Raw genomic sequence first — 16,334 nt, forward strand, 5'->3', positions numbered from 1 at the left:
CTCAGCATGGCCTTCCAGGTCACCCCCCAGCTGGCCTCAGGCTCATGACATTTCCTTAAGCAAACTTTGGTTTTAGTCACATTGGAATTACTTCTCTTTTCCCAAACACATCATAAACCCTCAATTGTTCCCTCAGCTTGAAATGCCTGCCTTCCCTTGCCTCCACACTTAAATTAACTCTCAAATTTCTTATTTTCCAATTTAAATGTTATTATCTCTGTGTATTTTTCACTCCTTCATTCACTCATCCACCCATTCATCTATCCAACCATGCTTGCATGCATGTATCCATCCATCCATCCTCCCATCCAACCAATACTACTGCTTGCTCTGTTGCAGGCACTGCGCTAGGCTTGGTAATACAGCTATGAACAAGAGAAACATGGCCTCACAAAGTTTACAGCTGAGAGAAGAGCTTTAACACTGATGCATGATGGGTCCCTTTTGGCCCAGACATGTTTTGTTTGATCCACACTATGTTTAAATTTCTTTCTTTTTTTTTTTTTGAGGAAGATTAGCCCTAACATCCGCTGCCAATCCTCCTCTTTTTGCTGAGGAAGACTGGCCCTGAGCTAACATCCGTGCCCATCTTTCTCTACTTTATATGTGGGATGCCTACCACAGCATGGTGTGCCAAGTGGTGCCATGTCCGCACCCGGGATCCAAACTGGTGAACCCCGGGCAGCGGAAGTGTAATGTGCGAACTTAACCACTGCGCCACGGGGCCGGCCCCAAATTTCTTTTTTTTGAGTTGGATAATTACTTTAAAAATCAAGATTAAAAAAAAATCCAGCGTGACTGTCCAGATTTCTATCTCTCTTGAATAATCGGGCAACAGCAGGCTGGATTCTGGTGTGGTAGCAATCACGTGGGGCTGAGCGTGGGCCGCACCCTTCCGATGGGCCAGTTCTCTCAGAGAACTAAGCACCGTCCTCACCCAGCCTGCTCATGGCCCGTTAACTGTCAGGCCCCTGGCAACATTTTAATTTCTGACTCTTGAACCAGCAGGAGACAGGGATTTAAATAAATAGTTATGTAATTACAGTGTGATAAAAATTCATCGGAATTAATTGTTCCTTTAGTCTTGCTTCAGAAGATTACTAGGACCTCTTTTGGGATTGTTATAATTACAAAACTAAAGACGATTTAGCATGCAACCTATATAAGTTGGAGAGTTTGTAGAACTGGGAATTTGTCCTATTTTATTGGCTGTACACAAGACAGTATTCTAGCCATTACTCACGCTATCAGAAGACTTGTATTCCATTATCCTAACAAAGTACTTTGCTAAATAGAGCCTGACCAAATAATAAGATGAGGGAACATCAATCAATAACAGAGTTCAATGAGATAATAATGCATTAGCAAAAGACTGTAGCTGTAGTTTTTCAGGTCATTCATAAAAGGATGGATGGATTAAATCTACCTCAAAGGCATAATCTGTTGTTTTTCCAGAAGCTGGAAGTCCAGGAGCTAGAAATGTAAAAATTAGCATCAGAGTAGGCCTCAAACACAAAGCAAAAATATTGTTGTTTGATAGTAAATTGGTATTCCAGCAGTGAACATAAGCATACCCTTGAAGCCGCAAATATATTTTGCAGGTTCCACTGTTGCATATCCAATCAAAATTAAAACCTGCATTTTAAGAGAATGTAATGCTAACTTGATGCTGATTGTGTGAAAATAAAGTTATTTTAAAATATTTTCTCCACTGAAATTTTAATACTTTTTGAAACTTTTGAAAACATAATCTGTAAAAATCTTCTAGAAAAAAAATCCTCTAGACTCTAGAGTTAGGTTATTGTTAGAGAACAACTATCAGCAAATTCATTAATCAGAGTCCTGTTTATACTTCTTATAGCAACTGTAATCATTTGTTTAAGATTTTTTTCATGGAGGTTACTTATCACAGTAAGATATTTATATTTTTCAAGCTTATGCACATGACAAATTTAGTTTTCTTTGTGAAACAAAAATTTTTAAACTGATATTTCTTTGCAAAGCATCTTGTTTTATTATGGCAAAAATGATTTTCTGTCATATTGCAATAACAATATGAATGAATTTTATCCTTGTTTTTATCTACTTATTGTATTAGTCCTGGTCAGTGGTAATGTTGGAAAAAAGTCTACAGAACAATTTGCAATTCCATTTTTTTTTTGAGAAAAAGAGACTACAGCTAGACAATAATTTACCTTCACCTTCGGTTCCCTGGGGGCAAAGATATCCTTAATCAAAATTCAAATTTCTTTGATCCCTATAGGCTTTAAAGAAATAATCTATTACTCCTGTTACTAAAGTTTAGGAAAAGACATAATTGGGTCTTACAAAACAGTGAGAGTATCTTTTTCTAAATTACTAATTTTATTCCCTCAAATAGGAAATTACTGATTCTTTGTTGACACCAACTAAGAATTGGAGAAAACCAGCTAAAGACAAAATCCTGCTTATATCCATGAGGGCCCAAAAGGCTGGGCTTCTGCCTGGTGGATGGCCGTTAATGACCAGGAGGTCCCTTGGTTTGTCCTGAAGGGTGAGCCACACCCTTCTACAGGCTGGGAAAAAGCCCTCAGTTAGTCAGTCTATCTGTTCTGAGCCCCAACAGGCTTCTCTGTGCTCTGGGGCCTGTAGGGGTAGGCCCTACCTTTCCATCCCTTGCCTCACAGCTTAGATTTGACCTCTTCTCCTAAGAGGTGAAATCAGTTTTTGTGTCAGTAATTCATGTGACATTCTGAGGACACGCTGAAGCCACAATGAGCTTCCTGCTGCTCTGTGGACAATGGAGTTGGTAAAGATTAAGATGTTTGTGGGAAGTGAAAACTTTTGTCATTATTTTTAATTATTTAGAAATAGAATGTTAATTTAAAAAATTGATACAAACGAGTTTTTTCCTTCAAGGAAACACCTTGTTCTTTAGCCTCTTTCTTTTTTGAGATGTTAGAACCTTCCAAAGATTTCATTTTGATTAATTCTATTTGATGAACTCAGACAGTCTTAACATTGGTGCCACCATTTTTAGCTTTGGGAAATAATTCTATTTAAAATAGAAAAACATTATAAATAGCATTAAGCATATGTTTGAGCCAAACACATCATCAGTAGCCTACATTTAGCTAACATCATATAATTAGAACTACATATCAATTTCAAGTGAAAAGGCAACCATTTTCATCAACCTTCCTCTCAGGTCTTGATTTTCTTGCTTTACACTTTGCCCAAATGTACTATAAGTGCCAACCGTGGAAACCGAAATTGTGGCTAGTTCAAAAATACAAAATGTATTATTACCTTGGGAGTAAGTATGAGAATGAGTTGGGCACTGGCATCTAGAGAAAAGAAAAAAAGAAAAAGAAAAAAAAAGAAAGTGAAACTAGAAAACCAAAACACAAGAAGCCTTAAAATAACTTATGTTGCATTCTCCTCTTAAGATGCTATCAGAGTAGTAGCTATTGGCAAACACTGGACAATGGAAAAAAAACCCAGAAATCACCATGGACGAAAAGTTGATTCAATCTTTCCAGGGTTGTAGGATCATTCTTTCAGGAATTATTCAAGCGGCACTTAGTAAGTGCCTGTCTTCGGGGAGCAGAGATGAGCACTCTGGGGATACGACTAAGTTTAAGATGGGCTCCCCGGTCTCTGTGAGGTCTCAGCTCTCACGAGGTTAGGAGCTTTGACCAAACTGACCCAAGATTAACTACTCGCGCCTCATCTCCCATCCCCCACACCCGGGGAACTTTCCTTGTATTTTCCCATTGTCTTCAAGTGGTTTAATTTTTCTTCAAGCAGGCTCTGGGCCCGTTCCTCCAGGAAGCCCTCACTGGGCCTGAAGGCCTCCCTGGTCACCACCTCGCGCCTCTGTCCTTACTCTGCCAAGCTGCAGCGACCAGCGACCAGCGGCCACGGCTCCGCGTGCTGGTCCCCTCCCCGGGCGACCAGGGACCACCATCGTCTCTGCCGCCTAAATTGCTCTCACATCTGTCACCTTCTCACCGAATCCTTCACCTCTCAGTTCTCAGTCCGCTTCTCTACAGACTTTCCATATCTTCCTTTTTTGAAACTTTCCCTCCCTTGGCTTTCGTACCCCTTCCCCGGCCCTGTCGCCTCCTCTTGCTTGGGCATTCCCTTCTTGGGCTATCCGATGGCGACCGTGTCATAGAGGGGTCCGGTAGATGCGTGAGTGCATAACCCGCCCCCCACCCCCCAACCCCCAGCCCCCTTCAAATCTGGAATGAAAACATCTGAGGGAGAGGATGGGGAAGGGAGGAAAAGGGTTGAACTCAACGGTGGTCAAGATCTCAAAAACTGAGAATTGCGAAGCCAGCCGTGGGCAGCGGTGCGAGCGCTCCCATGAGTCACGGCTGCCATCTGGTGGGCACCGCTGGGAACGCCAAGCGCTGGGAGTTTCCCAGGGCACCCGCTGCCTACCCACTGCGCCGGCTCCGAGGGGACAGGACAGGCGGCGGGGCCAACGTGCTATCCCTCACAGGGGGGCTTCACTTTCCAGGGCTTTCCCTGCCTCATGTCCTCCAAGGACAAGAAAAGAGAGACAAGGGGAAGAAGAAAACTGAAAGCTTTCCCACGCGCAGGACCATGCAGCACAGGCTTCTTTTCACCCTTCTCCCCTTCTCTATATTTTTTAAGCTTTGAGGCTACCTCAATTCATTTCTTCTCCTTCTTATTTGTGGCTTGAATCTCATCCCCTCTTGCCTTCTCGGGACCTCCATCTGTTCTGTATTCCTAGTCTTCCCCCTCACTGGATCCTTGTCATCATAGTTAAGAGTTTCATGCTTAAAACTCTTAACCTCTTGTCCCCTCCAGCTTGTCTCCCCCTGGGGTGCCCCCTCCGGCTTGCCCACCCTCTGGTTAACACTCCCAGCCTACACTGGCTGGCTCCATTTCCTTGCCTTCCTCACATTTCTCGGTCCCCTGAAATCTGGCTGCTGTATCCTCACTTCTCAGACCTCCTAGGCCCTTGCTCTCACAGCACTGAACACTGAGCCACCCTTCCTTGCACGGGGGAACCGCTCTTCTTGGCTTCCAGGACTCCCTACTCACCTGGGTTTCCTCTAATTATTCTTTCTCTGGCTCCTTTTCCAATCTGCCCCTTCCTTACATGTTGGGTTCTTTCTATCTTGGGCTCACCCCTCACCCTTTATAGCCATGCATCAAGGCCCCAAATATTTCTCTACCGAAATCTACCCTCTTCTCTGGTGCCCTCTGCCAGTCTCTAGTTCCTGTGTCGTCTCTCACCTGGATTACTATGGAGCTCCTAACAGGCTTCTCTTGGCTCCATCTTTGCCACACTGTGGTCAGGGGCATATTTCCAATGATGTCACTCCCTTGTTTAAAAGTACTTGGAGGGCTCCTCATGGATTTTAGGATAAAGTTCAGACCTGGCCCTGCTTCACTGGCCCTGCTGCCCTCTCCAGCCTGGCCCTCCATCTCCCGGGTTGAGCTCTTGAAAAATTAACTCTGTTCTTTTCCTTGACCGGGCCACACTCACTCTCTTCCCCAGAACTTTGTCCTTGTTATTTCCTCTGCCTGGAACACACTCGCCCCCACCTCCCCCCGCCCCCTTTTTCTGAATAACTAGGGTTCTTTTGCATGTCAGTTCAGATGTCACTTCCCCTGTGCCGTCTTCCCTTAGGCCCGAGAGCCTGGTAGACACCCTTTCTCTGTGGTCCATAGTACCCACTCCTCCCTCCCCATTAAAATTGTTACCACACTGTATTGTTGGTGCTGTTTTCCTGTTTCCACCTGCCACTGGATTGTAAATTTTGTGATGGCAAGAGCTGCCGTTTCTCACAACCACATTTGCAGTAGCAGACACAGTGCCAGGCAGAAAGTAAGCCCTTAATATGGACTGAATGAATGAGTAAATAAGTAAGTGTAGACATGTAAAATCCCCTGACCTTCTCTGTTTTCGTGGTGTGCCAAGACACAGAGCCTGGCCCGGGGAAGGAAGACTAGGCTGTGGGCTCCCCCACCTTCTTAGGATGGCCTGAAACCACTGGCAGGCTTCTTTGCGCTCCTCCTGGGAAGCAGAGGAAACCCCGGGGTAGAGCAAGCCCCTCATCCAACCACCTTCTGGCTCTGGCCCAGTCATTTTGGCTTTCCTCCTCGTATTAGGACCCCCCACCCCAGTGCACTAAACCTGAGCCCCGCTCATCTACTCAAGGACATCACTACCAGCAGTTCTGCTTTCCTTCTCCTGCATCATCAAAATTTCCCTCCCTACTAGATCTTATCCATCGGCATGAAAATGTTATATTTCCTATATTATATTAAAAACAAACCACCACCTTCTCTTGTCTCTGTTCCCTCTCCTGCTGCTGCCCCCACCTCTGTCCTTCCCTTCGGCTGACTATACCTGCTCTCTCTAATTTGTCTTCTCCCATTCTCGCTGGAACCTCCTCCAGTCGGCCTTTGCCCCACTGCTCCACTGACAAGCTTCCCAGGTCACTAATGCCCTCCACCTCACTAATACACCGCTCAGTTCTTGGTTCAGTCCTCGTGTCATCCGACCTGCAGTAGCATCCTCCTGTTCACTCCCTCCTCCCTGGGAACAGTGTCTTCCTTTGGCTTCCAGGACACCACTCTCTGGTTTTCTTCCTACTGCACCAGCTGCTCCTGGCCTCATTTCTTTTAATGCTTTTGACTCTGAACGCTGGAGGGTCCCAGGGTTCAGCCTGTGGACCCTTTTCTTTTCTTTCCACACTCACTCCCTGAGGGACCTCACCTGGCTCATGGCCTTGAATACTTTCTATGTTGATGACTTCCACATTTAGGCCTCTCTCCTGAACTCCAGATTCAACTCAGCAACTCCGCTTGTATGTCTGTTAGGCATCTCACATTTTCCCTGCCTAAGACTGAGCTTCTGTTCTTCTCTCAAAGCCTCCTCTCTCCCAGTTTAACGGCAACTTTGTCCTTCCAGTTGTTCAGGCCAAAAAACCTTGGCATCATCACTGACCACCACCACCGGGCCCCCAATGTCTCTAACCTCATCTCCCCCTCGCTCCCTCTGCTCCAGTCCCCTTCTTCTGAAACAATGCCAGGTATGCTGCACCTCCAGATACCTTCCCAGAGAACCACATGGCTCGCTGCCTCCCTCCACTGGTCTTTCCAAAAGTTACCTTCTCGGTGAGTGTGGTCAGCTGAGCCCCTGAAGATATTCGGGTCCCAATTCCTGGAACCTGTGAATGTTACTTTATACGGCAAGTGGGACTCTGCAGATGTGATTAAGTTTAGGGTCTTGAGATGGAGAGATTGTCTTGGATTATCTGAGTGGGCCCTATATGTAATCACAAGCACCCTCATAACAGGAGTGGGGGGGGGTGGAGGGATTTGACACAGAAGAAGGTAATGTGACCACTGAAACAGCTACATTGCTGGCTGTGAAGACGGAAGAAGGGGCCACAAGCCAAGAAATGCAAGGCATGCAGCTCTAGAAGCTGGAAAAAACAAGATAATGGATTCTCCCCATGGCCTCTGAAGAGTGTGGCCCTGTTGACACCTTGATTTGGGCCCAGTAAAACTGATTTTGGACTTCTGTACTCCAGAACTGTGAGAGAATAAATGTGTGTTGTTTTAAGCCACCACATTCATGGTAATTTGTTTCAGCAGCAACAGGGGACTACTGCAGTGAGGTCTTCTCTGGCAATCTTCTCTAAAGTTGCATCCCCTCCTCTAACACCCTTTTACTTTCTCTTTAGTACCTACCCACTTCTAATATACTCTGAGTTTTACTCACTAGTTTATTGTCCATCCCATCCACCCTAGGCGCACACCTAAGTGCCGGGGATGTGAGGCTGTTTTGCTCCCTGCCCTACCCCAGGGACCAGAATGCTGCAGACCTGCAGGGGCTGTGATGTCCTTCCCCGCTGGACTTTCTCCCACCTCTCTGGCCTCCTACCCTTTAATGCTGATTCCTTTTCCTCCATTCAAGGTGCAAATTATTTGCAAATCTAAATGCCTGAGGGGGCTGACAAGTAACCTAACTGAGAGGCCGGAGCAGCTTGCTGTGACATGGCTGCTGTGTCGAGTAAACGGTGGGCTGGCGTGCTTGCCCTGTCCAAAGGAGGTGGCCTCCACTCCCCCTCAGCCCGGGCAGACCTTCCCCAAATGAAAGTGGGCCCAATGATGACATTTCCCAATTTTCTAAGATTTTTATCTGAGATCTCCCACTTTTTATTTATTTATTTATTTTGAGGAAGATCAGCCCTGAGCTAACATCTGCTGCCAATCCTCCTCTTTTTGCTGAGGAAGACTGGCCCTGAGCTAACATCCATGCCCATCTTCCTTTACTTTATATGTGGGACGCCTGCCACAGCATGGCTTGATGAGCAGTGCCATGTCCACACCCAGGATGCGAACTGGTGGACCCCAGGCCACCGAAGGAGAACGTGCAAACTTAACTGCTGCGCCACCGGGCTGGCCCCTTGATCGCCCACTTTTTAAATGCTTACCCTATTGAAAAAAGAAACACGTGCAGAACAAACAAAGCACCATTTTGCTACTCCTGCTCTAACAGTGCTGCTCCCCAGGACTTCATCCTCAGCCCTTTCTTCAGGGTTAGTTTGCCAAGGTCTTTGCTTCCACATCCACAGTTTCAACTGTCCTCTATACACAGGATGACTTCCCAACTCGCGCCTGAACTCTAGAACAATATATTCAATTATCTGCTAGGAGTCTTCATCTGTCTGTATCTAAGGCATCTCCAACTCAAAATGCCCAAGACTAAAGTTATCATCTTCTTCCTGAAGCTCACGCTCATACAGGCCCTATTTGAGTAAATGGCCCTACTGTTCACCCGAGGCCCCAGCCAGAAACCTCAACTTCTCCCTCTGTCTCACTAATCAGATACAAAATCCTGCTGATTCTAACCAACTCCTCAATACTTGTCATATCTACCCGCTTGTACCGGCTGCCTCTCCTTGGTGCATGAAGCCAGGACTTTTTAGCTGGAGCACTACAATTACCTCTTGTCTTTCCTCTCCACTCTTCACTAACCCTAGAAAGCTCTAACATAATTCTAATCACGCCACACTCCTTTGTCATGCAACCCTTCCAAAAACACGTGTGACATGACATTGGTTCCAAGGGATATGAATGGTGTTGCTTGATAAAGACTTCTACGGTGACACAGGTTTAGGACAAAGAGTAAATACAGCTAAACTCTTTGTTAGCACTTCTCAGAGCCCTTCGTGACCATCAGCACACGTGTATATCCTGACTCTCCACAGGGTGATGCAGCAGTGTTTAGTTTCCCAAACTTATTCGGCCATGGGATTCTTTTTTCATGGGGGCATCTCAAGGTATTAGTGTTTCACAGTGGGAATTATTGCTTCAATAGCTTCCCATTATCTACAGGACACAATGAAAATTTCTTAGCAGAGGACTGAGAACAAGGACCGTGAAGCCAGAATATCTGGGTTCAACTTACGGCTGTGCCATTTGCTTAGTATGTGACACTGGACAAATGATTTTTCTCCATGCCTTTATCTCTAACATGAGGATAATAATACAGGGTGGCATGGGGTTGTTGGAAGGACTGGAGTTACTATTAACCGTACATGCATAGTGTGTAGGATGGTGCCTGGCACATGGTAGGTGCCCAGTGTTAGCTATTTTCTTATTCCTTGTCTTTCACCATCAGTCTTCTCCATCCTCACCTGCTCCTAGGAGGGTAGGTCCAGACTTTAATTACTTTTAGATCCTGGAACCACATCGCTTGCCTCTGGTGCCGCTCTTCCCTTTGTCTGAAATTCCTCTCTAGTCTCCCTCCTTTCCCCTTATTTATCTCCACCAGGCAGCTCAAGATTTTCCATATTTTCCTACGTCAACTTGGGCACTTGGACATTCAGCATGCATTTATCAGGCGGCTACTATGTACCTGGCATTGCCGGAGGGGGAGTCAGACATGCCCTAACATTTAATACCCTGCCTCCCTGAACATGCCCGGGAGGGAAGCTCCCTCTCACATCCGTCTGTCTCTTCTACACCCTCTGTCCGCGGTGCTCCGCACAGGCCCGATTTACCCCCGTCCGGCGACGCGATCCCCCGCTAGACTTTACACCGCTCCAGTCTTTCATCTTTGTATTCCCAGCACCTAGAATAGTTCTTGGCACATGACATACAACCAATACACGTCTTGGTCGGGGCATGAATTTGTCTTGGTCACTGTGCCAAGTTCTCCACTGGCTACCGCAACGTGGGACCAGGCACTGTCCTCTCTGGACCTTAAGTTTCCTTAAGGGTAGGACAAGTAAAACCTGCCTCGGCGTGCCGTGCATGGCTGCATGACACACTCTGTGACAACGCCGTCCCGCCCGGGGCACGGCGCCGGCGCGCAGCGGCACCCCTTCCCCAATTTCTGGAAAGGAACCCGAGGAAGAATGCAATGCTGGGGGCCAGGGCGGGTCACGCCCAGGAGGGCTGCGTGGGCACCGAGGCTCCCCGCGGTCCCCCGCCCGCCCGCCGGGCCCCGCACTCACGCTGCGCGCTGCAGTTGCCTCAGCAAGTGCGCGACCCGGGCGCGGGCGGCGGCGGCGGCGGCCATGGCGGTGCGTCTCCCTCCCCGCGGCCCCGCCCCCCGCGCCGGCCAATCCCGGCCGCCGCCTCCTGCTCCCGCCCCCGCGGCCCCACCCGCCCCGCCAGGGCCCCGGTGGCTCAGGACCATTTTCCCACGGGTCAAAATCTCAAGTGCTCGGCTACAAGTCTCCACATCCACCTTTGAAATTGTCGTAAAGGTAACTCCGTAGGCTCTTGGGTACTTCCTTAAGTCTCTCTCCGTAAAACTCTCTATTTCACATGATGGGGACGTGGGGAAAGGGAGAGAACCGAGGACATTCTTTTTCCGCTGATTCCTTTAAAATATTATTTTTCTTTCTTAAAGTATTTCAGAATAAATTATTAAGACATTGCATTCAAACTGTTTTAACAGTAAACAAGAACCTTGCAAAGAGCCCGAGGCCCTTTTTTACAGGGCCACTGTTGTGTCCAACTACTAAATCAAGCAAATCTAAACACAAAAAACAGAAAAATCCCGAGACAAAAAGAGTAACAACAAAAAACCCGGACACTCGAGAAGAATTTAAAAGGCGTTAAGTGCTCTATGAATGGCTTGGCTTTTGATGAAGTTGTTCAGGATATCATTAGATAGCTTCATCAGTAGTTAAAAGCTTTCCATGGTTACACTATACCCTGGGAGGGCTTGGGAGCGCCAGGTGCGCCGTGTCCCAGTGGAAAAGTTGATCAGTGATTGCAAAGTTCCACTTTAACTTAATCAGAAAGTATCCTAAGACAGTAACAATTGAACACCTGTGTTTTCAGTACCCTATCATGAAATCCGAATTAATCTTTTCTTTCATAGCAATTTCTAAAATTAACTTATAAAAATGAGACAACACTGAAAAAATGAAAGACAAAGACTCCCAATTTTAATTTTCTGTCACTTGTCAGACTAATAGTGGTTCTCAGCAGTATAATAGCTGCAAAAAAGTCTCCCTGGATTGTCGAATCTACTATAAACCCTTTTCAGGAGGTATTTTTACAAAGATGAATTACTGAGATCAATTAGGGAGAGACCCAGGATAGCTATAAACATTTCACCTCCTAATCAAATTAGCTAAGGTCAATTCGAAAAATGAATCTAAAGATAATAATGTTCCAATTAAGGATTTTGTTGGTTTCTTTCTCTCTTCCCCAGACTCTACTTGGAGCTTTAAAGAAAATTAGAGATATAAATGTTGAGAAAGAATTAAGTACTTTTTGGATTAATGAGGATTACCACCATTATTTACTGAAGCCCAAATTTATCATCTACAGCAAATCAGTGTTTTCAATGTTGAAAAGCATGATCTTTTTTTGAAGAGACACCAGTTGTACTACACTTTCAATATTATGATACCAAAAAAGTATGACCTTTTCTAAAAAAGTGAATTTAGCTGCTTTATGTGTTTTGGAAAGTAAGTGAAAATAATCTGTACCAGGTATCTTAGCCACTGGCTTTACTTAAGATTTCTACCAATAGTCAAAAAGTTAAAAGCAACATTAGATACAGATATACTTTTATTACATAACCTTTACAACAGTGACTTGTAACTCCAGTTCTGAAAATGTAATCTTCCTGTTTCCCCCTGACTTTGATAAATACACAGGTTTGTTATAAAAATAATGAATAAAAGAAATCAATCTAAGGCTCAAAACATGACTAACTGTTCCTCACACCATATCCAAAAGTTAAAAAGGAAAAAGATGTCTGTCTGAAAACAGAACTCATTCTCAGTTTCGACCAACTTCTTTCCCTAATTCTTAAGTCCTCAAATACATCCTTTAATCTCCAAAGTCTTGGTTGTGGGAAAAACATTAATTTGGAGAGTCCAACACTTACACAATATCTTGAGGGAAGGGCAGTTCTATTCCTTCAACCTCAAGCTCAGTGAAGGTATCGGTCACCTTCTTCTGCATCTCCCCCTACAGTACAGTACGCAGAACTTAAAATTTAGTATAGTTCTTGGTTTACACGGGTCCGCGGGTGCAATTTACTTCCTCCTCTTTCCTCCTTGATGTTGCCCTCCTTTTCTCTTGCCACCCAAGCCAGGCGGCCCGGAATTCATCTTGCCTCCCAAGCCCCCCTTCCTCTTTCCTCCCTGGCTAAGCGGGCCCCCTTTCCTCTTGCCCCCTGGACCCTGCCGGCCCCCCTTTCTCTTGCCCTTCTGGCTCATTTTCCTCCTCTTGGCCGCCTCCTCCTGGTCCTCCTCCCTCATCTGCTTATTGGTGGCCCTCGTCACGTCCAGCTGAGGCTTTTTGCTGTTCATGACTCGCAGCAGCTCCAACTGACTCTTTTTCTCAGCTGCAAAATCCCCGAAAAGGGGCTGAAACTTCCTTTTCTTGCCAGAGCCCCGGGGCGCCTTCTCCTTGGGCAGGCGCTCTTGGAAGCGCCCCACAGAGGCGGTGGAGACCTTGGCCACCTGCATGGCACGGCCCAGCTCCTCCTTACTTTGGTGCCCGGTAGGGTGCATGCCGGCCGCGCTGGGCAGCTGCGTCTTGTGCGCGCGGGCCAGGTTACGCAGCCGGTTCAGCTCGTTCTTGGCCACCCGTTCCTTCTTAGCCTGAATCCGCTTGGCGAACTGGTCCTCCATGGGGTCGGCACCGCCGGGCACCTCGATCAACCATTCCTTGGTGTCGTCGCGGGCGCGCTGGTAGCCCCAGCGGCGCCGCCACTGGCCGCTCACCTCGTCCCACACCAGATTGGTCTTCTTCTTGGGACGGATGCCCTTGAGGCGCGCGAACTGCTGCCAGCGTGTAAGCGGCCGCGGCCGGGGCACAGGCTTCTCGCGCGGCAGGCGAGTGGTGGGCTCCGGCAGCCGCGCCACCAGCGCCTCTTCCACGCGCTCGGTGGGCAGCTGCCACAGCTGGTTGATGAGCAGCTGCGTGTTGTCCCGCGCCAGGGCCCGCAGATCGGCCTCCGGCGTGGGTCCCGCTCTCCGCACCGCCGTTGGGGGGTTCCGGTCCGTGGCCAGCAGGTTACCCAGGTCGAACACCAGCTCCAGCTCCTTGTGCACCGTGATGCGCTGCAGCTTCTCTGCCTCGTCCCGCTCCGCCTTTGCCAGCAGCTCCTCCACGCTCTGGCCCTCCATGGCTCGGCTCACTCGCTCCGGGAGGACAGTTCAATCACTTCTCCGCCAGTGCCGGCTCGAGCAGGGTAACACAACCACGTGCGGGCGCCCAGACGCTCGTTCCGGAAGAGAAAGCTTCGCTTCCGGAGCGCCCGGAACTGGCTCACAATCCGGGCGGCCCGAGAAGAGGCCGGCAGAGGGCGGTGTTGGAGAGCAGATGGGATTAGAGGCTGCCCTTGCGATCGCGCCCGGAGGTAGGCGGAGCCGGCGCGAGGAGCCCAGGCGACAAATTCCAGGGCCTGATCGGGACCGCGCCTCCCAGGCGGCGGCGGTGGCGCAGGGCGTTGGGGGCGGTGGGGTTGCTAATCTGGGGCCACTGGTTAAGGGGTCTGCAGCGACTGTCTTACAATTTCAGTGTAAATACGTTGTCAGGATGTTTAGCTAATCAGCCCTTCTTAGGACTAGGCAAATTATGTTTCGCCAGAGACTCTACCCGCTCGTGGGGCGTGTGCGTCGAGAAGGACTCTTGTCACAGATATGCAGGAAGCCAAGTGTAGGAGAAGACTGGTTTGCATTGGGAGCGAGCGGGGCTGGCAGTTAGACCGCCCTGAGTGGGCGCGGGTGTGCGCCCACCCCAGCTTGCTGATCGCTGGTAGCCCAGAGTCCCGGGTCGCATCCTCTCCTGGCTTGTGGCAAAAGAGCACCCTCTGTGCAGTTCCACTGCCTGGGTTCCAGTCCCGACTGTGCCACTGTTTGACCTTCGGCTGTTTGACTCGTTTGGGCCTGTTTTAAAACCTGTACCCTCCTAGGGCTGGTATAAAGATAAGTGAGTTAATATGCCCCCAAGGGAGCTTAGAATAGGGCCTGGAACATATGAGTGCTCAATAAATGTTAGCTAAATACCAATTACTATTTAATCTTCATAATGGCTCTGGGAATTAAGCTGAAGAGGCAGTCCTGCACAGTGATTAACACCAGGTTCTTAAGTCAGACTACCTAGAATAAGATCTAGGTTTACTGAACCTATCTGGGGACAGGTTGATTAACCTAAGTCCTACTGGTAAGCTGATAAATATGAAACGTTAGTTCTTGGTACATGGTAAGCACTCAATAAGTGTTAGCTATTATTAGTCACCATATTCCACTGGTGACAGCTGAGAGAGGTAAAATGACTTCCCTAAAGTCATGCAGCTGGAAATGGGGGAGCAGAGGAATCTCAACTCACATCATTAAGACTACATACATATTCCTATACTCTCTGCAACGTCTTCCAGGCTCTTGATATTTCACCAGTGTGGTCTCTTGACCAGCATCATAGCGTCACCTGGGAGTCTTAGAAATGCAGACTCTCTGGCCTCACCCCAGATGTCATGATTCAAAATCTTCCTTTTTACAAGATCTCTAGGTGATGAGTATGTACAGTCAAGTTTGGGAGGCACCACTGACTGTGTGGGTTACAGGTTTTGTTTTCCTTTAACAGGAGGTTGGGAGTAGTGAAGAGGGGGTAATGCTGGAGAATTAACCCATAGCAGTGGACATAGTAGCTGTTAGGAAATAGATTCAATTGAGTTTCTGCTCGAGAGGGCTTTAGATACAGCCCCCTCTGCCACACCTGCCCCCAGAGTTTGGTCTCAACTTAAGCTCACTATCTTTCCTCAACTCTCCTTTTTTCATTCACTCATCAGACGTGTAATGAGCACATTTTGTGCTTTTGGCATTGTGCTAGAACCTTCTCTCTTCCTTTTTTCTAAAGCATTTTAGGATTTGCTGGGGATTTTCTGAGCCTTTGCCTTAACACTCTGCACCAAGTCTTTAAACCAATCATCCTGTGGGGCCAAGACTAGGTCAAAGGCCATAATAGGTGACTGCCTTGAACCCTAAAGCTTTCAGGATTTGCCGGAGGAGAGAGTTAAGGACATTGACAGCTACTCTGGGCTTGGCTTAGCTTCTGATTTATTCATTCATTTAATAAGCATTTGAATGACTACAGTGTTCCAGACACTAGATACAAAGATTATTGAGACCTTATGAAACAGTAGGAAAGAAAGAGAAGTAAAGAGAAATTTACAATATGGCATGATTGAGCCTTTAATAAGAAATACAACTATGTAAGATTTGGCTCCTCTGTCAATTTTCTGACTTAGGGGAAAAAGAGCAGATGTGGACCGGTGTTGAACAGTATCAATTCTCACTGGATGAAGTGCTATTTGGTTTGAATCAGGCAGGTCAGCTCTTAATTGAACTCTAATTGATTTATGCTCAATGATTTTTTACAGTCCCAGTGGGTTTTAATTTCCTTAATGACTGGAGACTGATTTTTTCCTTCCACTTTGCTGAGCATAGTGCTGGATACATAATAAGTAATCAATATGTGATTACTTGAAAAAAATAAGCCTAATAAATAACCTTGTCTGAATTAAAAAAGGATTAATGTTGGCTGTGTTAGATTCAAGGTGAGCACAACTAGTAAGATTGGGGTTTAGGGCTTTAAAAAAATCTTACTGAGGCAAGTTGGTGAGTGGTGGTCTCCAGCTTGCATTCATATCATCTTTATGTTAGGCACGACTGTGCAGTTTCAAGAAAAAGAGAGCCTACTAGGGATGTGCTGAGCTCTTCCACCATCCTCTAACCCCAGTATGTCTAAAACTACATAACACATCATCTTCCTTCAAATTCACTTCTTCCATCATCCATCCATCCACTTTTTTTCCC

General features: G+C 47.1%; 2 protein-coding genes across 10 annotated transcripts in view; both read right to left on the reverse strand.

Moving 5' to 3' along the window:
• The window catches only part of ADHFE1 (alcohol dehydrogenase iron containing 1), a 34,505-nt gene extending 23,908 nt beyond the window's left edge, over positions 1 to 10,597 (reverse strand). For 4 of the 9 annotated variants that reach the window (XR_006534319.2, XM_044780238.2, XM_070481167.1 and 1 more), the window contains exons 1-3: positions 10,497 to 10,585; positions 3,289 to 3,326; positions 1,427 to 1,473 (exon numbers count right to left, since the gene is read on the reverse strand). Coding sequence is in view for 4 of the 9 variants with exons in the window: in XM_044780238.2 (XP_044636173.2) it covers positions 1,427 to 1,473; positions 3,289 to 3,326; positions 10,497 to 10,561 (150 nt within the window). In the remaining 5 variants the exon portion in view is untranslated. Of the gene's footprint in view, positions 1 to 1,426; positions 1,474 to 3,288; positions 3,327 to 10,496 lie in introns of all 9 variants that reach the window. The other 5 variants (XM_044780237.2, XM_070481166.1, XM_070481170.1 and 2 more) reach the window with 3 other exon arrangements.
• Positions 10,598 to 12,054: 1,457 nt separating this feature from the next.
• RRS1 (ribosome biogenesis regulator 1 homolog) lies at positions 12,055 to 13,767 on the reverse strand. Its single transcript, XM_014838520.3, has one exon. It carries the CDS (start codon positions 13,641 to 13,643, stop codon positions 12,546 to 12,548), a length of 1,098 nt encoding a protein of 365 aa, XP_014694006.2. The 5' UTR covers positions 13,644 to 13,767; the 3' UTR covers positions 12,055 to 12,545.
• Between the last annotated feature and the right edge of the window lie 2,567 nt (positions 13,768 to 16,334).

Source organism: Equus asinus, chromosome 12 (assembly GCF_041296235.1).
Source record: "Equus asinus isolate D_3611 breed Donkey chromosome 12, EquAss-T2T_v2, whole genome shotgun sequence".
Lineage (NCBI taxonomy): Eukaryota > Metazoa > Chordata > Mammalia > Perissodactyla > Equidae > Equus > Equus asinus.